Raw genomic sequence first — 24,312 nt, forward strand, 5'->3', positions numbered from 1 at the left:
AACTCAACAATAAGAAAATAAACAGTTAAATAAAAAAACGGCTGAGAGATTTAAGCAGATACTTCACCAAAGAAGATATATGGATGGCACACAAGCATGTGAAAAGATGCTCAACATTGCGTTAGGGAAATGCAAATTAAAACACAGTAAGATACTACTACACATGAGAAAGGCTAAAATGAAAAAGACCAACCAAGTGAAATGTTGGTGAGGATGTGGAGTAAAGGGACTCGCTATACACTGCTGATGGAAATGTAATATGGTACAACTACTTTGGAAAACAGTCATGCAATTTCTTAGAAAGTTCAACATACACCTACCATATGATCCAGCCATTCTACTTTTAGGTGTTTCATTCTAGAGAAATGAAAGCATATGTCTACACAAAGACTTGTACATAAAATGTTCATAGTATGGTTTATTTATTTATTTATTTTTTTGTGAGGAAGACCGGCCCTGAGCTAACATCCATGGCCATCTTCCTCCACTTTATGTGGGACGCCGCCACAGCATGGCCTGACAAGCGGTGCGTCGGTGCGTGCCTGGAATCTGAACCTGGGCCGCCAGCAGCAGAGCGTGCGCACTTAACCGCTACGCCACGGGGTGGCCCTGGTTTATTTTTAATAGCCCCAAATGGGGAACAAACCCAAACATCCATCAGCAGGTGAATGGATAAACAAACTGTAGTATGTCCACACATTGGAATACCACTCAGCAATAATGAGGAAAGAACAAATGATACACGCAACAACATAGATGAATCTCAAAATAATTATGCCACTTAAAAGAAGACAGATTAAAAAAAGAGTATATACTGTATTCCATTTATATAAAATTCTGGAAAATGCAAACTAATCTAGGGGCTGGCCTGGTGGCGTAGTGGTTGAGTGCCCGCGCTCTGCTGGGGTAGCACGGAGTTTGCAGGTTTGGATCCCGGGCGCGCACCCACGCACCACTTGTCCAGCCATGGTGTGGCGGCGTCTCATATAAAGTAGAGGAAGATGGGCATGGATGTTAGCCCAGGGCCAGTCTTCCTCAGCAAAAAGGGGAGGATTGGCATTGGACGTTAGCTCAGGGCTCATCTTCCTCACATACACACAAAAAAATGCAAACTAATCTATAGTGACAGAAAGCAGATCAGTGGTTGCCTGGGGACAGGGACAGGGGATGTAAGGATTGGACAAGAGAGGGAGATAACAAAGATGCATGAGATTTTGCAGATTATACATCACAATTCATCAGTGTATATGTATGTCAGAACTTATCAAATCATACACTTTAAATATGTGCAGTTCATTGCATGTCAATTATATCTCAATAAAGCTATTTTTAAAAATGGAATCACTGTTCTAGAGGAATGGATGAACTTCTTGTCCTTTAGGTAATCTTCTTCAAATATATGGTTACTCACAGCTAAGCTTTTGATAAATATTCACCAAGATTCAATAATGTTTGCTAAAAAACCCAACCAAACAAACCAACCATTATTCCAGAGAAATAAACTCCACCTGAGTGATATATTGGGTCTGGGCAGGGCCTATAATCAAGGAGTTTCATGATCAGAATTTGAGGTTTGGGCAGTTCTATCAGGGAACCTGATAAAATGGGGGAATGTGCTTAGGATGACATCTGACATCAGGGACATGAAGATGATCTGGCTGCCACTTAGCTTCTAGGGTTGATTCTATCTGCTGAATGGGTATCCTCTTCTCTGCCACTGCTCAAGGCCCATCCTTCTTAGTGCAGAGAATGGCCTTCTACATGGAAAAGAATTGGGCTCCAGTGAGGGAAGTAATTCTGCTTACTTGCTACACTTCTCTGTAATCACTCTCCCTCTGTCCACTTTCAGCTTACACCTGTGCCAAGTAACAGTCTCTCTGGGCATCTTGCTCTCCCTCACACATTGGCCAGCTCACACATCCCAGAGCAGTACCAGGGCCTGGGGTGCATATGAACTGGAACCTTTGCTCAAAGACCTATCTCCCAATAGCACTGACACACAGCCTTCCAGGCTTGGGGGTTTATGAGGCCAAACGACTCCACGGTTTGAAGTGAGGAGCAGGAACTTCAAATGGTCATAAAGGGCCAGATCCAGTAATCTGGCACAAGCGTCCCTATCTTTTAATCAGTAGTGAAGCTGCCATTTGCAATCAAGCAGTGTGTGCTTGCTGCCTACTCACCACTCTCTTGTCCGGGACCCTCTGGGTAAACACCTTGTAGAGTCGCCAGCTCTTTCCCAGAATGGGCCCAAACACAAGGGAGGTCCCAATGCACAGCATGGACAGTCTTATCTACAGGTGGAAAGGGACAGAAGCAAGAATCAGGAGAGGAGCCTTTGTTGGTTCTCCACACATTCTAATCTGCAAAGCCAAAGTCCATAGAGGGCATGGAGCAGAAAGTGGACCTCACTGACTAAGAGTTCCAGGTATCGTCTCTGAAAGTGCTCACGCCAAGGATAAAGGTAACCACCACCCACAGGAGCAGCTGATTTAAAAAATTATCAAAACATGGGCATTATATTCAAAACAAAAATTTAAGACTTCACCTACCTGGATCAGAGTTTCCATTGAGCTTCCCACTAAAGCATTTTTATCTTGAATCCCAAAGAGGTAAGCACTACTGTAAGTCAGACAACTGCCCAGTAAGGTCACGATGTTCAGATTGGGACTGGACATCTTCACAATCCTAGAAGGAGTCAGGAAGAAAGACACTTACGGTCATGACCCATTGCCCTGGAAGTGGACAGAGCTTCCTACTAGCATCCCAATGCAGCCTCAGAGTGAAGGACCACTGAGAAGAAACCACTTTACAGCCCTGTAAAAAACTGTTATGATTTATTTAAATTTATTTTAGAAAAGAACTAAATTCTGGCATTTCTTGCTTGTATAACTCCAAGTCTTTTAAAAGAGGGCCACCTTCCTACAAACAGGTGGTATCAGGGAAGAGTTAGGACTTTTCCACGAAGTTTATGGTTGCTAGGAGACTGCGATATGCAGTCTAGTGAATAAATAACTAGCAGGTAGACACCTACAGAGATGCAGCTTGGAGCCTTTAGAAATGAGCTGTAAAGTAAACTACTATTTGGAAAAGGGTTTGGAATTTTTTTTTACACACTATTTACTTTATTTGATATGTACACTGTTTTTCTCTCTCTGCTTGACCAAGAGAGAAAGAAGAAGCAGGGACCAAAAGCAGGAAATTTGGGAAGGGTCTTTTCTTGAGTAGTTTTAAATGAGGTTACAGAGCAATTCCAAGATTAGGAGAGGCTGGACAATCAGGGTCTCAGACAAAGCCTGGGCACCAAGAGAGGCTCAGGACAAAGTAGAAATGTGTGGACTGGGTAACCTAAGGGGAAAACCAGGCTTACACTGGACAGTGACTGATAGTTAAGAAGTAAAAGTAACTAGCAACAATTAAGAAGGAATTTAATTGTATTTAAAAGTGTGAGTCTAAATAGTGTATTCTATGTAAATGCAATATTTACACTAACAGTCATTTGATAATTGTACTTAGTTATACTTTTATTTTTAAAAACTAACTGAGGAGGAAAGCATTCTTATCTAATGTACCTGGATTACCCGGCTGACCATCTTAATGGCCAGAGTCAAGGCAAACCGAGCTACTTAGGGAAGCCTATTTTAACGAAAAGCAAAGTACCTAGGAGGCATTAAACAGTTTGGCAGTGTTGGATTTGCAAACGTCATAATCACCATTGACCCAGCTTGATTACCTTGTAGCTGGCAGCATAATCATGTCCACACACATAAGAAGACCAAGCCACTGCCCCGGGTCTCAGGCCCAAGTATGGTCACCACAAGCCAATGAGTCCAGCTGAGCTTTACCTTGTTTTGGAGCAAAAGCTTTGATTTTTTTTCTTCCTCTAAAAGTGAGAACAACTTTCATGTATTTCCCTTGTAAAATGGGGAATAATAATAATACCCACTCCCCCAAGAGCTGTGAGGATTCAACGAGGCAATAGAGTAGAGTGTGTGGCACAGGGGCTGCCACATAGTAAGCATGGTGTCAACATTAGCTGATGATATTATTAATCTCACCATCTGCCAGGCTTTAGAAAGCTAGGAATCACCTTTTCCTTCCCCTGTTTCTTTATTACCTATACGCAATCAATCACCAATTTCTTTCTCTTGTTATTTCAGAATCTCTCTGAGTTGTCCCTCACTCTCCATTCCTGCTACCACATTTATCCAGGAAACAATCACATTTGGAGCAATGGAACTGGAGTCAGGTGACAGATGAGAACCCCGGCTCTGCCATTCATGGCTGTGTGACTATAGGCAAGTCATTTAACTACTCTAGGTTCCTGTTTCCTCATCTGTGAAATGAAGATAATAGCATCTTTCATATCTACCCCACAGGTTATTGCAGAGATCAAATGAGGTGTGTCCCAAAACTCTTTGAAAACTCTAAGGTGATGCAAAAATACTAATTTTTAGAGTTTTAGTATAACTTTAAGCTCTCTAACACCCATTTTTCTCTGTCCTAATATATCCTGTACATTACTTTCAGATTTATTTTCTTAACATACTACCTTCATCACTTAGCAAGAGAGCTACCTGTATAAAGAACATTTTTCTATTGTTTACCTTAAGTCTTCTGTATCCAAACTTAAGATCTAGCCCTATTCTACCTATCCACTCATTCACTCAGGTTTGCCTCCTCAGTCATCATGTCTTCAAACTGTGGACTTACGGAGAGTAACCTTCGCTAGTTTCTTTGTCTCTTCCCATAAAAGGGGGGAACAGGGGGTGAATATTGACTACTGAAATGAGAACACTGCTAACCAGCAGCTTCACAGAGCATTTGTTAAGAAAAGTTATACATTTGAGAGACCAGTGCTGACATTGATTTAGAAAAAAGGGCACTGCTGACCTGGGGACTGGCCATGCAGTGCAGTCAGAAGCTTGGGCAGTGGTACACCCGCTGAGTGGGCTCCTGTAAGACCACTAACTGAGGCCATTCTTCCTCATGGCTTCTCACAAGCTCCTGGGTATGAGCCATGAACATCTGACGATGACCTCCTCACCAAGCAACTGCCCGGGTATCACAGCCACACGTCTGTGTTGTCTAGATCACTGATGGTTGGTTTCTTTCTTAATTCTTCTCTGGATCCATTTTATTTGAACACCACTACACAATCAGGTCTCCTTTCATGTAAATCAGTATGCATGAAATCCTGATCTAGAATTCCTCCCCCTCCTGATTTAGTTAGGAGGAACTCAATTTAGTTATTTTTGACAGAATATACATTACATAGTCTTCACATCTCAAAAGTTGATGCAAATTCATTCTTCAAATGGACATGTTCTGGACTTATATGTGTATATTTCGATATTTTTCATAAATAATTTTACTGGAAATTTGCCTCAGAAAAAAAATGAATGGAAAGTGATTTACCTATTATGTTTGGCCAAGTTAACCCCTGTGAAGTCACTGAAAGGTGAATCATCTCCAATTCAGCAGATGAATTAGTATGTCTGGGGATTGTCTTTGCTACTTTGATAGAAATTCAACCATCAATGTCATTTATATTTTTCTATTGAACTAAAAGATGAAACCTACGTATACTGAATATTTTAATCAACCACAAACATATAATTTCCACAAAGCAATTAGATTTAAATATTATATACTTGATTATAAATATCCAGTCCCATTTAGATTACTTGTGTTGCATTTATGAAGAGATAAAAGCTTGGACTGGGTTACTGGCAGTCAGAAACAAGGTTGGATTTTGTTTTAAAAAAAGGATTACATAGCTATCTCATTATCTTTTTTTTCTTCATTTATTGATTGGCAATGTAAGGCAAGAGCTTTCTAGATTTTTCTATCCTCAAATAAGGTCTCAATACATATAGATAAATATCCATCTACATCTGCAGAACCTGTATAAACCTGGATTATCATTTCAATAGTTAAATGAATTCAGATGTGTAAGTGACGTCTACCAGCTCACAGGTATTACATTTTAAATATCTTTATCAAATACTGATTCCTAAACTTAGAGAGTTATTATACTTGGAGTTATAGAGCAGTGACTGGTCATCCTATTGTTTCTTTTTAAAGATGGTTAAGGACTGAGTTTGGAAACATGGCCTGCAAATGGGGCTGAGGGTACTTCTTGGCTTGACGTGACTATTAGAAAACCTTCTCAAGATGTCACAGGGCCATGCTTTCTAAAGTGCTATATGAGTTGATATAAATAGTATCATTGAGCTTTAAACATAACTGAAACGAAATATGAATGTCTTTCCAAAAAGCTTTTTAATAAAACAATTAAGATTAAATAGTGAAGATTTATTGAATTTCTTTTTCAACCCACTGTTTTTGATCCAGGCTACAACAGGATCATAAATCTATCTCATCTGGATATGTTCCAACCAGCTTTATGGTGATATTGTCTGGTGTGTTTCAGCAAATATGGTCAGTTTTCTATCTTGCTTATTTCTAATGTATTAGGTTCAAAATCTGAGTCCAGTTCAAATTCTGTACACCTCCAACTAATATTTGTGTGATCTCTAACCATTTATGTTCAAACTTTGTATCATCAGGGTGAGAGCAGCCTGGCCTTGGTCCTTCCTCTGTTGCCTGGGCCACCATCCTAGGAGACTATCCTAGAGATTTCATTAACCTTTCACCCTCCAGAGTTCTAAGTTCTTTACTTATCATGACTTGACTTTATTCCACATTCAGACACCCATTCCCTAGGTCATACCCTGGGTCTTATGATCATTCAGAAATTTAAACACCAATATCCCACTCTCTGATCACAAGCTATCCAAAATTTTCCTCCTAGTCTTCCCCCTCACATTCTTCCCCAGTTCAGATAACGGCAACTGCATCTTTCTGTTTGCTTGGACCAAAAATCTTCGAATCACCCTTGACTCTTGCTCACCACCCACACCAAATCTGTCATGCAATCCCATTGGCTCTGTCCTTGAAATACATTCAGAATCCAACTACTTCTCACCATTTCTGCTGCCATCACCCTGATCAAAGTCTTACTTTGCATTTCTCATTTGGATTATTACAATAGCCTCATAATTGGTCTCCCTGCTTCTAGTCTGGAACCTCCCCATGTCTATTTTCAACACAGCAGCCAGAGCGATCCATTAAAGGTAAATCAGATTGTGTCCCTTTTCTGCTCACAACTCTGCAATGGCTCTCCATCTCACTCAGAGGAAAAGCCCGTCTTCACCAGGCTCCATGAGGCTTACAGATTTGGTCCCCATTCTCTCTCTCTCTCATTTCCTACTTCGTCCCCTCGCCCACTCCACTCTACACTGTTCGTTGAAAACACCAGGCACTCACACACTTCAAGGTTTTGACGTGGCTATTCTCCCTGCCTGGAATATTTTAATTCACACATCTGCATTCACACATCTAATGTATTACATTAGAAGGTAATGAATTTATTTACACATTTATTATTATTGTTTATTGTCTTCTCCTCCCAATTATAATTATTCATGATGTACTTCCAGCACTAGAATACTACCTCGTGTATTGAAGGTGCTCAATAAATACTTATGAATGAATGAATCAGTCTCCTATCCTCCAGCCCTCTCATATGCTTACTTCTAACACATTTGCTCATTGACAGGCTACAGACCTCCAATTCCTCGATTTCTCTAGCTTCCTCACAGTCTATCAGCCTCTCTTTCTTTCTCTACCCAATTTCAAATTTCTGGTTGGTCATCTGAACTGTTCTCTCAACAACACTCAATTCCCTTTCCAAACAAGCCCTTTTGCTGCATGTGCCTGACAAAACTCGCATCAAAATTACAATCCACTGTCTTCTTTTACATTCAGACAGCTGAGTGCTGGGGGAGAAAATTATACAACCTTGCAGATTGTTGCCACCAAAATCACTGGTCTCCAACATCAATCAGCCAAGCTTACTGTGCCACACAGTAAGTCAATCTTTTTATTTGTTCTGTGAGGTATTTCTTAACATTTTCTTTGTGACTAACTCACCTCATTGGATTCAAAGAAATAAGAGCATGTATCTGCCTAGATGATGCCCTCAGTCCAGGTTTGGTGTTCTCTGTGTCCTTACAACACCCCAGCTACAGGTGCTTCACTACAACTGTCATGTTATACTACCAGCTTTTTGTGTCTGTCTCACTAGACAGTTTCTACTCCTCAAAAGCCAAGCTGTTTCTTGTTTTTCTCTATCTCAGCCCCTAGCACAGTGTTTGGAAAATGGCAAGTGTTCCATAACTATTTACTGAATGAATGAATGAATTCATTAATGGAAATGGAAGGCCCATCTTTTCTTCCTTTGTTTGTCCTCTTCCCTAATCTCGTTTTTCCTTAGCAATGCTCTCCTCTGTTAGGTGGGAGGATGAAGGCTCTCATCCTTCCAAAAGTGTGCTTAATGGCTCTAAAGTGGCAGAGATCCCTGACAGTCAGAGGGAAAATCAAGAGCTGGTTCCAAGTCTGTGTGTTAAGACAAGAGAGGTATATTCTGGGTAATAGTAGGAGTTTCAGGGGGATCCTCTTGGTCCCTTGTGGTATGGCTGAGAACCCCCTGGCATTACCGAATTCAAAAAGGCAGGAGTTATTTTGGTGCCATGGACTTCCAAAGGGTTTTGGGTTTTGACCACTCGGCAAATCCCCATACCCCAAACCCTCATTGAAAAGCCTTGTCGTCCGAGTGAGCCCCTCCTTTGCTTCCCCTCTCAGTATGGTGCTGAAAGGAGTCTAAAAATAAATGAAGCTTTTGCTCTCTCATTCTCTTTGTTTCTAGGAAAGTGCAGCATCTTGGGGGCGTGTATATTCACATATGCGCAAGCACATATGTGTTTATTTGTCTCCAATGAAATCAGGCCACTTGAAAGATTCCTTTCTATTGGCTGAATTCTTCCTGGAGAATTCTCCCAGGAAATGCTTTTGTCCAATATGTCTCTTACATCATGTGTCAAAGGCCATGCAGGCCCAGTGATATGATGACAGCCCTTGTCGAGCAATTGATGGATGAGACCTCATCTTCACGACCACACAGATTACAGACTTTCAGCTGACATCCGCTCAGAGGTTAACAACATGCCCCCCACTCTCTGGCTTCAGAAAATTTGCTGATCTTGGACTGATTTGCTGCTTGCAGCCAGGCTAGGACGCATGCCTTCTCTTTACATCCTTGCAGCCAGTAAAGTATGTTTTGTCCTGAGCTGAAACACTCAGCCCTGCCTCTTGTCCTGGGTGGGCCTGGCCTCCCTAAATTCGCGTGCTTTCCTGTAGTCATAAGTGCTTGTATGGCTTTGTTTTTCACAGAGAGAGAGATCCCTACCTACTATCCTGTCAGTTCAGGCTACAGTCGCTGAAGCGGAGAGGAACTGGAAGAACAAAGACATTCTGCCTGCAGAATAGCTAAATGCTTAGTGGTGGCTGGACCTGATGAAATCTAAGGTTCCTTCCAGCTCTTCCCTTCTCAACTTATTCCAGAGGCAAGTTTCTTTTCCCTGCTGCTGGCTTATTAATAAGCCAGTCACACTTTGCATTTCTGCTTCTTTACAATAAGCAGGAACAACAGGCTGAAGTGATTACCAGAGATGCATTGGAATTTACATCCTAATCAGTCAATCGATGAATCAAAATATTAAGCTAAGTGCAAAAAAAACCTTGCTAAATATCCTGCCCCCAAATTCACCTTTAGCAGATGACCTCAGTGTCTCCATGTTTTATTAGTTATTATATTTTTAATGATCTTCTTGTGTCAGACATTAATTAATTCAACAATTCCTAAACACCTACTTGTCCAGGGATTAAGAAGAACTGGTGATAGGAAGGCAAATGAGATATAATTTCTTTCCTCAGCTCATTAGGACACCACCTCCCTGGTTTCTAACCTTTTCACTACAAAGACAATTTTCTTTTTTTTTTTTTAATAATTTTATTTATCTATTTACTTTTCCCCCAAAGCCCCAGTAGATAGTTGTATGTCATAGCTGCATATCCTTCTAGTTGCTGTATGTGGGACACGGCCTCAGCATGGCCGGAGAAGCGGTGCGTCGGTGCGCGCCCAGGATCCGAACCTGGGCCGCCACCAGCAGAGCGCGCCCACTTACCCGCTAAGCCACGGGGCCGGCCCGACAATTTTCTTTTTTTTTTATTTATTTTTTTATTATTTTTGTGTGTGAGGAAGATCAGCCCTGAGTTAACATCCATGCTAATCCTCCTCTTTTTGCTGAGGAAGACTGGCTCTGAGCTAACATCTATTGTCAATCCTCCTCCATTTTTTCCCCAAAGCCCCAGTAGATAGCTGTATGTCATAGCTGCACATCCTTCCAGTTGCTATATGTGGGACACAGCCTCAGCATGGCCGGAGAAGCGGTGCGCCGGTGCGTGCCCGGGATCCGAACCCGGGCCTCCAGTAGTGGAGCATGAACACCCAACTGCTAAGCCATGGGGCCGGCCCCAAAGACAATTTTCTTATTCTGTCTTTTCATCTTTTAAAAGAGAATAAAATTTTAATTTATTATTAGCAGTTATTTTCTCAGTACTCACTGGGACGTTTAATAAAATCTATGTATATGAATATATGTTTATTATAGATATTTATATGTGAAAATGCATATAAATTTTCAGTGTACAAATTTCAGAATGCATAGCTCTCCTGGACTCTGAACAGGCCTAAGGATCAATTTAAAAATGTATCCTTACAAATATTTTTAAAGCTGAAATGTGGAAATTTAGATACAAGAACAATACCCATTACTTCATTATACCAGCTCGGGTTTAGGACAGGAGAGAAAAATCAAACAGATGGATTCAAGATAAGCTGGTGTTGAGAAGAAAAAAAAGCCCCAATGGGCACCCTTACTAGAAGGAGCTCGTATGAGTTTAATCAGGAATATTAAGGCCACACTCCACATCAATTAAAAAAAAATTAGTTTTCAAATGTATTTTTGCCACGTCTCATGCAACTGTACTATATTTTAAATGTGTTTCTAAATGCCAGGGGAAAAACACTAGAAACACAAAAAATCCTCTTCTCTCATATAACCTTAGACTCTAGAGTGTGGGCACGTGTTGTTATTTATGAAGCAGTGATTTCAACTTCCCTTCTCCCCTTACAGGCAGGAGAAGGCCTTGAGCAATTCCTAGGAGGAGACCTGTAGCACTTCCCACAGGGCAGAGCAGATGCCCTGGTTTTAAGTGGAGCATAAAGCACAGCACGATTGGCCACATGAAACATCCAATCACAGGGCGTCTGCTGTAAACCAGAATATTATCACTTACCAGGTGACATGTAAATTCATCTCTTCCAGGCATGAAGGATTCGCCTGCCACACTGGGGAGGTTTCCTTCCCCACTCCCCTTTCTTTCTGGTCCTCAGGTCTGTGGCAGGAGAACTTTGGGCCGTGGTGAATCTGAGAAGAATCCTGAACAACTACAGCGGCTAGAATCATTCCCCACTGGGCCAGAATCTGGGAATTCCTGATGCTGGGACTGGGTTTTACTCAGCTTTGTCCCATCAGCACTTCCCACAGGGCCCTGAACCTAGTGGAAACTTATTGACTGTTATCCTGGCTAAATCGTTAGACTTAGAAGGACTTAGAGGTCCAGTACCTAGAAGAGATGAAAGGGAGATGCTAGAAAGGCAGGACCTGCTCCCTCCCCACCACTTTGCCCCGACGAATTGCCCAGGACAGGATTTGAGTCTTAGGGTTCTAAGCGACAGCGTAAACCAGTGATCAGACCTGACTCCCTCATTTTAAGATTGAGGGACCTGCATGCAGTTTTACAGCCAGATGGGGACCACACTGGGACAGCTAACCCAGATGTCCTGACTCTGGTTCCCTCCAGTATTCTTTCACTTCTCTGCTAGTTTACCCCTGCTGCCTGAGACCATGTGTCCATCCTGCTGATCAACCAGCTTCTGCTAGGGTTTCTAACGTCCAGCAATAGGGCTGGTAGGCCAAGGGTTTTTACCTGCCTCCTCAGCTGAGGCTCCTCAAAGGCCCTGTTTAGCTGGCATTTATCATCAAGAGGAGACAGAGAGGAAGTCCTGAGTCCCCTGGAATGCCTTCTTCCAGGCTTTGCCTGCCCTTTCCTATTCTGATTGCTGGCCTGGACCTTGGAGCTTGGCAGGTTCCCTTTATGACTCCTGGCTGGAACTGCAGACTGAATTCTTGCTACAACCGGCTTTGGGCTCTTGGTTTCCATCATTGTCTAGTGACTCCAAGTCTTGGCCTCAGCAATGGCCTGGAAGTGTCTGCCCTAGGCTGTGACAGGAGTTGTATATTCCGTCCTGTAATCTGATGTGAAAGGAACAACTATTAGATAATCTGTGTGTGTTTAAGCAGCTTTCATGGATTAATACTGAGGTTAATACTGAGGTAACACGATGTAGTGGAAAACGCATAGGCTTTGAAATCAGACTGACTAGATTGACTAGCTGTGTGTGGTGGGTGATTTGCCTAACCATGCTGAGTTTCTTCATCTGAAAATGGGGAAAATACATTTATCCTCCTGAGTGCTCTAAAACTTAGAGATAAGGTATCTAAAGTAAAAAGCACATGAGGCCTGTCATAGAAAGTAATAACCATTTTTAAGTTGTCTGTGTTTATACATGTAGGGACTAAATGCTGATTTTATGATGAATTTGAAGTACTGAAGAATCCTGAAGTACCTCTGAATCATCAAAAATTACATTATAGTCAGATACATCTGTGTGTATGTTTTTTCTACTTCTTAGAATATTAGTAATGATATGGAATAATATTAAAAAGAGTAGCCAACGTGGATTATATATTTAATGTGTGCTAGGCAGTTGCTAAGTGCTCTATATACACTCTCTAATGCAATCTTTGCAGCATTATGAAAGACATAGCATCATAATTCCTATTTTCAAATAGGGAAATGATTCAGCAAAGTTCAGTAAAGCAATCACGTGACCTGACTACTAAGTGATGGAGCTGGGATTTGAGGTGGACTTTGATTCCAGAGCCAGAGTTCTTACGCAGTTTAATCTTTCATTGTTCACACATAACCTTTTGTGAACATTGTTCAGGAGGAACCCCTAACCTCCCTCTCCATCTTCCCACCTAGGCCTGTGGAGGAAAGGTTTCCTCCCTCTCGCCCCATGTGGGAAACTGCTGAGGAGGAATCTTTCACCTCCCACTCCAACCAGCACTCACTTCTCCCCAAGCAAGCAGGAGTGAGCAGTCGGACTGGAAAGAGGCCAACAGGCCTGGGCCAAGTTCGACCAAAAGGTGTCCAAGGCAGGAATCTCCACTCCTCTTTCCTCCTCTCCCCTCTCCACCGGGCAGTGAGCTCTCCTCCACTTCCTGGGCCCCATTGGGGCATTATGTCAAGTAGTGCTTTCTAATTTAGCTTTCACCAGAAATCCCTGTGCTTTCTTTGTCTCAAAAAACTTATTTTGAAATTATTTAAGACTCACAAGAAGTTGCAAAACAGTATAGAGAGTTTCTGTGTACTTTTCACCCAGCTTTCTCCAAAGATAACATCTTACATAACTACCGCGTACACTATCAAAACCAGGAAATTGACACTGGTGGAATACTATTAACTAAACTAGAGACCCTATTCGAATTTCACCAGTTTTTACATGCACTCTGTGTGTGTGTGTGTGTGTGTGTGAGTGTGGGTGTGTGTAGTTCTATAGATTAATGTTACTACCACCATAATAAAGATACTCAACTGTTCCATCATGCAAACAAAACAAAACCTTCCTCAAAGTACCCCTTTATAGTCACACCCTTCCCTCAACTGTAACTCCTGGCAACCTCTGATCTATTATTCATCACTATAAATTCGTCTCTTGAGAATGCAGTATAAATAGAATCATACAGTGTGTAACCTCTTGAGTTTGGCTTTTTTTACTCAGCGTAACGCCCTTGAAATTCATCCAAGTTGTTGCATGTATTAATAGCTTGTTCCTTTTTATTGTTGGGCAGTGTTCCATTGTATGGATCTACCACAGTTTGTTTATCCATTCACCTGTTGAAGGATGCTCGGGTTGTCTCCATATTTTGATTATTAGAAATAAAGCTGCTGTAAACATTGTGTACAGGTTTTGTGAGAACGTAAGTTTTCATTCTCTAGGGTAAATAGCCAGGAATGCAACTGTTGAATTATACAGTGAGCATATATTCGATTTTATACGAATCTGCCAAACTGCATCCCAGAGTAGCAGTACCATTTTACACACCTACCAGCAATGTACGAAAGATCCAGTTTCTCTGCATCCTTGCCGACACTTGGTGTTGTCAGTATGTGTGCTTTTGGCTTGTGTGGCACATGTCAGCCTTTGAGAGTAGAAACCTCGGACATCGTTTGATCATCAGCTCTGTGTGTTTGTATGCACTCTAACTGGACTGAATCCTGAGGGGAGTGGAGTATACGTTTTAGGCTCCGAATTCTTATCAAGCATCTCCTGCATGCCAGACACTGTGGCAGATGCTAGGAAATACACAAAAATATTGTATTTGACTTTGAGGACTCAATATGTAGCAGAAGAGATGGATAAATAAATAGATAAATATGATTATGAAACAATGTAGTAATAGAGGTATAGGCATTGATATAGGAATGGCGCCTTAAGAACAGTGGTTCTTAAATTTTAGAATTGGTAGGAATCACCTGAAGAGCTTGTTAAACTACAGATCTGGTCATCATCCTGCAGAGATTTAGATTCAGTAGGGTCTAGGGTAAATGCCCCAAAAATTAGCGTTTCTAACAAGTTCTCAGATGATACTGATGCTGCTGGTCCAGGGCCCACATTTTGATGGATAAATGTTTGTCTTAAAGGATGAATAGCAGTTTGTCAGGTGAAAAATGAGAAGAGTCACAAAACAAGGAAGAACATGAACAAAGGCACGGTGATGCAAGTGCATGGTATGCTCGAGGATTGGCCACTACCATGTATGACGAGAGCACAAGGGAATATGCAGAAATTGTAGATTAGGGCCAGACTACAAAAGATCTTATTTGCTTACCCAAAGAGTTTTGTAGGCAGTAGAAGTCTCTGTTTGAAAACTAGGTCTGAGTTTGAAAAAAAATATGCTGGCAAGAGGGCAGTTGTTGAATTGGAAACAGGCAAGACTAGTTGGGGGGCTACTGTAATAATTCAGACGAAAAGTAAATCAGGGCTACACCTGGGCAATGGAGATGGACAACAGGAGACAGATTTGAGAGACATTTCAGAGGTTAAATATCTAAGGCGTGGTGACTAACTGGATATGTAGGGAGACAAAGGAATCTAGAACGAGGAAAGGATGGATGGTAGTGCTACTAACTGAGATAGGAAATACATGGGGTGCAGAAAGATTAGTGGTAAGGTATGAGTCTCATCAAATCTGAATTGACTGAGGAACGTCCATCTGACAATATCAACTATGAAGTTAGAAAATGGGATTCAAATGAGGCAGGGCGTGGGGATGTGTCGCAGGAGGCATTAAGACCAAGTGAGGGGTAGAGTGTAAGAAGTGAATCAAGACTGGAACCCAGGGTGATATCAACACTAAATGGGTAGGTGGAGTGCAGAAGCCAGTGAAAGCAGCTGGTAAGCAGCAGAGAGGTAAGACCAGGACATTCACGTATGGTCAAGTCAGGAAAAGAGAAGGTTTTGGAAAGGAGGAACAGACAACATGTTTAAGTGTTATATAGCTTGAGGCTAAATATGATGGAGTCTAAAAAGAGATCAGTTGGTTTAATGACCGTGGCAAGCATCATTTTGGTGGAATCAGGACATGGGTTGAAGAATGAATTGGAGGTGAGGAAGTGGGGGTGGCTAGTGAAGACCACTCTTTCAAGAGGCTTGGTGGTAATAGGAGGGCGAGGGCTGGGGCAGTAGCTTCAGAAAGAGGCATGACCAAGAGAAAAATTTCTTCCAGAGGCTTCAAAAGTCTCAAGAGGAATGCCAATAGTTTCCAGTGATTAATCAGTATTTATTTGTCTACTTGACTTGAAATACACAAAACACAGAAACTAGTTGATCAACTGCCCCCATTCCAGTGACAGGGGGCAATTTGAGCATGGTAATCACTCTGATATCTTTCTCAATACATTCAGAGGCACATAATCAGCTTAGTTTTATTGTCTTTGGGTCTCTGAGTACTCTCTGTGTCCCATTACTCTAGCTTCTTCCTGTTAATAGATTTAAATAATCCCTTTATGTGTTTTGGACTCTCTTCAAAGGTGCTTCTCAAAGTCTTTCTTCCTATTTTGTACCTAACCTGACAAACTCTGTGGGCTCCCTGCTCTCCTCTGGGAGCTTTTTACATTCTTTGAGTGATGTCCTTTTCCCTCCACTGTGACTGTCACATTTTTAAGTGCTTGGATTTTTTTTTTTTTTTTAATTCTCAGTTACTCTTTCCCTGTGCTTCCAATAAAGTCTCTTAAAATAGTCTTCAATCTTCTTATGACTTTCAAAAGCCTACCTTTCAATTTTCTCCTAGTTAATACTCATATTTTGCCATAGTTTCCTTTTGAACACTGAATAATTGAGATAAATTTTCTGGGCTTATGGATTTAATTGTGTCATGCTTACTCACATTAATTGGCTCACCCATGGTTACCTCTTAAGACTGACTCCTGGTCACTAGGCAAGAACCACAGCCAGGTCACTTTCTCTAACTGTCTGTGGTTTGAAACTTCCTGTTATAGGATAGTTCATCCTATCAAAAATCCCTATGAAAAAACTCTCCTCTACCTCTTGATCTGATTAGGCTTTTTATAATTCACGTTTAGTTCAATTTTTATACCTGGCATAATTTCTAAGTTTCTAAATCTTTAACATTTCTATATTGGTTTCATCAGCTTGGTCACCAAGTCTATAGCACTGGTTCTCAAACAGTGGAATCACCTAGAGAGTTAAAAAAATCGCTGCTGGTGTTCTACCCCCAGATATTTTGATTTAACTGGTCTGCGGTGAAGCCTGGGTATCAGGATTTTGAAAAGCTCCCTACTCGATTCTAATGTGAACCAAGTTTGAGAAATCACTGGTTTAAGGATATTCTTAAGACAAATAATCTAATTTTAAAAATTGTCAAAGAATTTGAATAGACACTTCACCAAAGAGGATCTACAAATGGCCAATAGGTACATAAAAAGATGCTCAACATTATTAGCCATCAGGGAAATGCAAATCAAAACCACAAAACCATTTTATACCCATTAGGATAGCTAGAATCAAAAAGACAGATAATAATAAGTATTGGCAATGGTGTGGAGAAATTGGAACCCTCATTCATTGCTGGAGAGATTGTAAAAAGGAGGGCCACTTTGGAAGCAGCTCAGCACTGATGCAAATACAGAGTCACGATATGACCCAGCAATATATACCCAAGATAAAGGAAAACACGTGTTCACACAAAAACTTGTACATAAATGTTCATAGAGCACATTATTAACAATAGCCAAATAGTGGAAACCAAATACCTATCAATTGATGAATGGAAAGACAAAATGTGGAATACCCATACAATAGAACATTATTCAGCCATAAAAAGGAATGAAGTACTGCTTCCTATTACAACATGGATGAACCTCGTAATCACGATGCTAAGATTATGTTAGGTGAAAGAAGCCAGACACAAAGGATCATTTTTGATTCCATTTAAATGTATTGTCCAGATTAGGCAAATATATAGAGACAGAAAGCAGACTAGTAGTTGCTAGAGGTTGCAGGGAGAGACGAATGGGGAGAGATTGCTAATGAGTATGAGGTTTCTTTTTGGGGTAATGAAAATGTTCTGGAATTAGATAGTGGTGATGACGGCCCAATCTAGTGAATATACTAAAAACTAGTGAATAGACACATTAAAAAGATGAATTTCAGGCCAGCCCAGTGGCGTCATGGCTAAGTTTGCCCGCTCTGCTTTGGCAGCCTGTGGTTCGCAGGTTCAGATCCTAGATGTGGACCTACACACCGCTTACCAAGCCATGCTGTGGCAGGCATCTCACATATAAAGTAGAGGAAGATGGGCACAGATGTTAGCCCAGGGGCAATGTTCCTCAGCAAAAAGAGGAGGATTGGCAACAGATGTTAGCTCAGAGCTAATCTTCCTCACCAAAAAAAAAAAAAAAAGATGAATTTGATGGTATGTAAATTATATCTCAAAAGAAAAGAAGAGTAAGTCTATTTCTACTATTATCTTATGTGTCAGAGAGATTCTTCCCCATGGAGACTTGAGAAAGACTCCCTTTGCCAATGACATTTCTATTTTACTATTGTTTGTTGTACATCTTACACAAAACGAGGCTACCTCTTCCTTTTCTTCTAAGAATCTAAAGTCCAGGGTAAAGTCTCAAAGTGTGCCAGAATGAAACATCTGGCTTTGGTCATATAAAGAAAATAAATAAATTCTTGAGAAGGAAAACTAGAATGGCAGGGTCTCTATTGAATGAGGACAGAACATTCTGCAGCCTGGAAAGGAGAAGGCCAGCGTGGATGTGATCAAAACCTATTAAATTACTAAGAGATCTTGAGTGTGGTAGAACGAAATTCTGGAATATTTGAAAGAGAGGATACCACTTAATGGTTCAGATGCAAATTTAGGACATGAAAAATAAAGCAACAACTCCACAAAACAGGTAGTGATTTAAGGATGATCATTATCTCCCAAGAGGTGGTGTAGGCATAAAATATAGTTTTAAGAAAATGGCCCCATAATAGACTATTTGACCAAAATGAATTACTACTAATAGGAGTTTTTGTTTCTCTTCAAAATTTTTAATTGTGGTAAAATACAATAAAATTACATACGATAAAATACCATAAAAATTACCATCTTAGCCATTTTTAAGTGTACAATTCAGTAGTGTTAATTATATTCACATTGTTGTGCAACCAATTTCCAGAACTTTTTCATCCTGCAAAACCGAAACTCTATACTCATTAAACAACAATTAACTGAACATTAAGTGAAACACAGTACCCATTAAACAACAATTCCCCATTTCTCCCTCCCCCCATCCCCTGGGAATCACCATTCTATTTCCTATTTTTATGAGTTTGACTATGCTTGATACCTCTTATAAGTGGATTCATACAGTATTTTCCTTCTTTGTGACTGGATTATCTCACATAACATACTGTCCTCAAGGTTCATCCATGGTGTAACATGAGTCAGAACTTCCTTCCTTTTTAAGGCTGAATAATATTCTATTGTATGCATCTACCACATTTGGTTTATCCATTCATCTGTTGATGGACACTTGGTTTGCTTGTTTCCCTTTTTTGGGAGATGGGCCCAACCACTAATCAGAGGATTAACCTGTCTTCTCCCAATAAGGTGCTTGGTATCACTATCAGAAACAGAAAGACTGACAGAATTGGGGCTCACATGGTGGCTGAAGAGGTTATGTCAGAAGAGTTTGCATTCAGGAGTCTAGGCAGACTCATAAGATTAAGACACATAAACCAGATGCCGGGAGCATGAAAGTAAGGACGAGCAGTGGTTACTTAGGGATTGAACATCCTAAGGATGTCTAAAACCAGGAGACCATTCTGAGGAAGAGAAATACAGAAAGAGTCAACAAAGGAGTAAACTGTGTATGAGAATCAAGCAGGGTCAGAGAGTGCAGCAAATCAGCAGAGGCCACAGTGAGTGAGGGTGGTACCGGAAAGGCCCTGGCTAGTCTAGATGTCTAAGCCTGAGGTCTAGGATTCTGGCAGGCAGTGGGACACCGGGAAGGAATGAACAGACTGAACAGGCACCGGCTGCTCTCCTTCAGCCTCTGCCCCAGGGCACGCTGACCTGATAGAGAGGGGAGGGAAAATGAAAATAGACAGACTAGACCCAGGATTTGTACTGGATTTTGGAGCAGACTCCCAACATCCAAAGAGGTGTGGCTACTTTGATTTCCATCCAGACTGGTGTCAGTATTGCCAGGGGTTGGATTTGGTGAGGCTGCAGGGATACCTATGTAGCAGGGATGCTTGGGGTCCAGAAAGTGTTAGTTACGGTCTGAAGCTTGTAGTGGGGCCTGCAATAAAATGAATTTAATACTAACTTAGAACACTTATTTTCTTATGCCTAGAGTCATAAGGGGGTGGGACTAAACTGACAGTTGGGAGTTAAGGGGGCCAGCTGCAAAAAGAAGGCTACAGGGCTTAGAAGACAGTTCTTGGCAATCCAAGGACACTGGTCCAATGTGAAATTTCTCAGGATGGGAAATAATTTTTCAGATGCTATATAGACCATATTACCACTTTGGTTTTTTTTTCTCTTTTTCTTCTTTTAAAGAGTTCAGAGTATACATGTACCGATATGTAGGAAAAAACAGCATGTTTCTAGAAAATTAAATTCACAGATAAGCTTCCCCAATTTGCCTCTTCTTCTGTGCTGAGGCATGTTTTCTAGCAAACAAAACGCACTAATAAATCTATCAGGGGCAGAAAGGCAGTGGGGGACAGCTGCAGCGCCGCGTCCAGGAGTGACAATGATTAATTCCTACATCTGCTCAGTCAGATAGAAACAAAGGTCACTGTGCATAGATTAGCATCCTGATCACCACCTCCTCCCAACACACACACACACACACACACACACAAACACATACACACATGCAAAACTAGCATCTTTCACCATCGATAACGGCAAAATTCAAAATGCCTGAAAAATGTTTACTATCTGACACCCCACTCCCAAAAAGCAAGCTCTTTAGTGTGATGGAGATGGAATAAGGTATAGAATAGGATCAAAACCTGATTAATGTCAGATTACTGTCTAATCTTGTTAGCATCCAAATTAAGAGCCATTTTGATGCTCAGCTACATTTATGAAAGCAAAGGTAACAGGAAATTTAAGAACAAACCTTGATGCAGTAATTTGATCAAAGTAAGAAAGGCTATTATGGCGAAGCAGTTGAACACGTGGACATTTGGTATTATGTAAAGAAGGTATTTGTCCTCATGTTCGACAGTCCCCTGAAGACAAGGCCACTTCCTATTCATGACTCCTACAAATGCAGGTCCCTGACAGCTTGACTTTTTTTTTTTTTTTAATAATCTTGGGCTAGGAAAGGTATTTTTTTTTTTTAAAGATTTTATTTATTTATTTTACCCCCAAAGCCCCAGTAGATAGCTGTATGTCATAGCTGCACATCCTTCTAGTTGCTGTATGTGGGACTCGGCCCCAGCATGGCCGGAGAAGTGGTGCGTCGGCGCGCGCCCGGGATCCGAACCCGGGCCTCCAGCAGCGGAGCGCACGCACTTAACTGCTAAGCCACTGGGCCGGCCCAGGAAAGGTATTTTTTAAGTGCACAAATTATAAATATTTAGCTCAGTGAATTATCAAAAAGAAGATATCTATGTAACTATCATCCGAGTCAAGAAAGAAAACATTACAACACCTCAGAATCCCCATTCACAATTATTACCCTTTCCTTCCTCCCTGTCTTGACTTTTAACATTATACTTTAGTTATGCCTGGCTTTGAACTTTATATAAGGGGAATCATATAGTACATGCTCTTTTGTGGCTGGATTTTTAAAACTGATGTTTGTGAGATTCTTCCATGTTGCTGGCTGTAACTGTAACTCGTTCATTTTCATTGCTGTGTAGTATTCCACTGCAAGAATATACCATGACTTACTTACTCCTTATACTACTGAAGGACATTTGGGGTGATTACAAATATTGGTACTGTGAATATTCTTTATACAACTCTCAGCATAAATGTGCATACACTTCTCCTGGGAATAATTTAGAAGTGAGTTTGTTGGCTCACAAAGTACATGTGTTATTTTAGAAGATATGCCAAATTATTTTCCAAAGTGGTTGTACCAATTTATACTCTCACCATGAATAGATGAGAGTTGCATAGCTTCACATCTTTATCTTAACATTATCTTTAAAAATTTAAGTCATTTGGCAAAAAACAGCAAATGTTGGAGAGGATGTGGAGAAACAGGAACCCTCAAACACAGCTGGTGGGAATGCAAACTGGTGCAGCCTCTATGGAAAACGGTATGGAGATTCCTCAAAAAATTAAAAATAGAAATACCCTATGATCCAGCTATCCCACTACTGGGAATCTATCCAATGAACCTGAAATCAACAATCCAAAGAGGCTTATACACCCCTATGTTCACTGCAGCATTATTCATTATAGCCAAGAAGTGGAAGCAACCCAAGTGTCCCTTGACTGATGATTGGATCAAGAAGATGTGGTATATATATACAATGGAATACTACTCAGCCATACAAAAAGACAAAATCGTCCCATTTGCAACAACATGGATGGACCTGGAGGGTATTATGTTAAGTGAAATAAGCCAGAAAGAGAAAGACAAACACCGTATGATTTCATTCATATGTGGAATATAAACCAACACATGGACAGAGAAAACTGTATTGTGGTTACCAGGGGCAATGGGGGTCAGGAGTGGACACAAGGGGTGAAGGGAGACATGTATATGGTGATGGACAAACAAAAATGTACAACCAAAAATTTCACAATGTTATAAACTATTAAAACATCAATAATAATAAAAAAAATTTAAGTCATTTGGTGTATATCCTGTAGTTTTAATTTGCTTTTCCCCATCATAGGCAACAACTAATCTACTTTCTGTCTCTAAAGATTTGTCTATTCTGGACATTTCATATAAATGGAATCATACAATATATGGTCTTTTGTGACTGGCTTCATTCACTTAACATAACGTTTTGAAGGTTCATCCATGTTGTAGCATGATTGAGGACTTCATTCTTTTTTATTGCCAAATAACATTTCATTGTATGAATATACCATTTCACTTATCCACTCATCAGTTGATGGACATTTGGGCTGTTTCTGTTTTGGGGCTATTATGAATAATGCTGCTATGAACATTCATGTACAAGTTTTTGTGTGGACATGTTTTCATTTTCTTGAGTATATACCTAGGCATTTAATTGCTTGGTAATAAGGTAACTCTACGTTTAACACTTGGAGGAACTGCCTTACTGTTTTCCACAGCAGCTGCACCATTTCACATTCCCACCGGCAGTGTATGAGGTTCCCATTTCTCCATATTCTCACCAACTCTTGTTATTCTCTGTCTTTTTTATTCTAGCCATCCTAGGGAGTAAAGTGGTATCTCATTGTGGTTCTGATTTGCATTTCCCTCATGGCTAATGATTTCAAACATCTTTTCATGTGCTTATTGGCCATTTGTGTATCTTCTTTGGAGACATATCTATTAAGATTCTTGGCTCATTTTAAAATTGGGTTATTTGTCTTTTTATTACTGAGTTGCAGGCATTTTTAATATATTCTAGATACAAGTCCCTTATCAGATACATAATTTGAAAATATTTTCTCCCCTTCTGTGGGTTCTTTTAACTTTCTTGATGGCGTTCTTTGAAGAACAAAAGTTTCTAATTTTGATGACATTGAATGTATTTATTTTTCTTTTGTTGCCTGTGCTTTTGGTGTCATTTACTGATGTTCTCTTAATAAACAGAAATTCCTAATGTTTTTACTATTATCAATGGTACTATGAAAAAAGTCTTATGCAATTCACCTTTGCATTTATAGTAAAACTATCCATTCTATCTTTCAATGTCCATGATAGTAAACCTTAAGGGAGAATTTTTTTCTGAAAATAATATTAAAAAATAGTTTTGTCTCCACTGATAAACTGATATATATCCTCTTTTTGGATGTTTCATTTTTGTCTTTTTAGGAAACTCAAAGATAATTTTTTAAATGTTTATTGAAGAAAAAAGTGCATAAAGAAAAGTGCATGTATTATACGTGTACAATTCAGTGCATTTTCAAAACTGACACACCTGTGCAATCAGCATGCAGGTCAAGAAACAAACATTACCAGCATTCCAGAAACCTTCCTCTTGCTCTCTTCTGTCACTATGCTCCCCGATCTCCCCCCTCAACCTCCAGGGTAACTACTATCCTGACTTCTAACATCATAGATTAGATTTACCTTGTTTTATACTTCGTATAAGTGGAATCATATAGGGTATAGTCTGTGCCTGGCTTATTTGGCTGAACAGTGTTTTTGTGAGAGTCATCCATATTGTTGCATGTAGTTGTAGACTGTTTATTCTCATGGTAGTGTAGTAGTCAACCACTGACTATACTATAATGTATTTAGTAATTAAACTGTTGATGGACAGTTGAGTAGTTTCCAATTTGGGCCTATTATAAACAGTGCCATTAAGAACATTCTAGTACATGTATTTTGGTGAATATATGTATGCAATTTTTGCTGGACTTGCTGTGACATAGGGTATAAATACGTTCAGATTTAGTAGATTCTGCTGAAGAGTTTTCTAAAGTGATTGTAACAATGTATACTCCCACAATAATGCAT

At 40.4% G+C, this 24,312-nt stretch overlaps 1 protein-coding gene across 1 annotated transcript in view; it reads right to left on the reverse strand.

Annotated features, from left to right (window-relative positions):
- The window catches only part of GPR156 (G protein-coupled receptor 156), an 88,340-nt gene that overhangs the window by 22,506 nt on the left and 41,522 nt on the right, over window positions 1–24,312 (reverse strand). Inside the window, exons 4-5 of the mRNA XM_087439663.1 lie at window positions 2,550–2,685; window positions 2,181–2,291 (exon numbers count right to left, since the gene is read on the reverse strand). Of these exons, the coding sequence (XP_087295789.1) occupies window positions 2,181–2,291; window positions 2,550–2,685 (247 nt within the window). The remainder of the gene's footprint in view (window positions 1–2,180; window positions 2,292–2,549; window positions 2,686–24,312) is intronic.

The sequence above is a fragment of the Ceratotherium simum genome, chromosome 15 (genome assembly GCF_057802395.1).
Source record: "Ceratotherium simum simum isolate JZ-2026a chromosome 15, ASM5780239v1, whole genome shotgun sequence".
Lineage (NCBI taxonomy): Eukaryota > Metazoa > Chordata > Mammalia > Perissodactyla > Rhinocerotidae > Ceratotherium > Ceratotherium simum.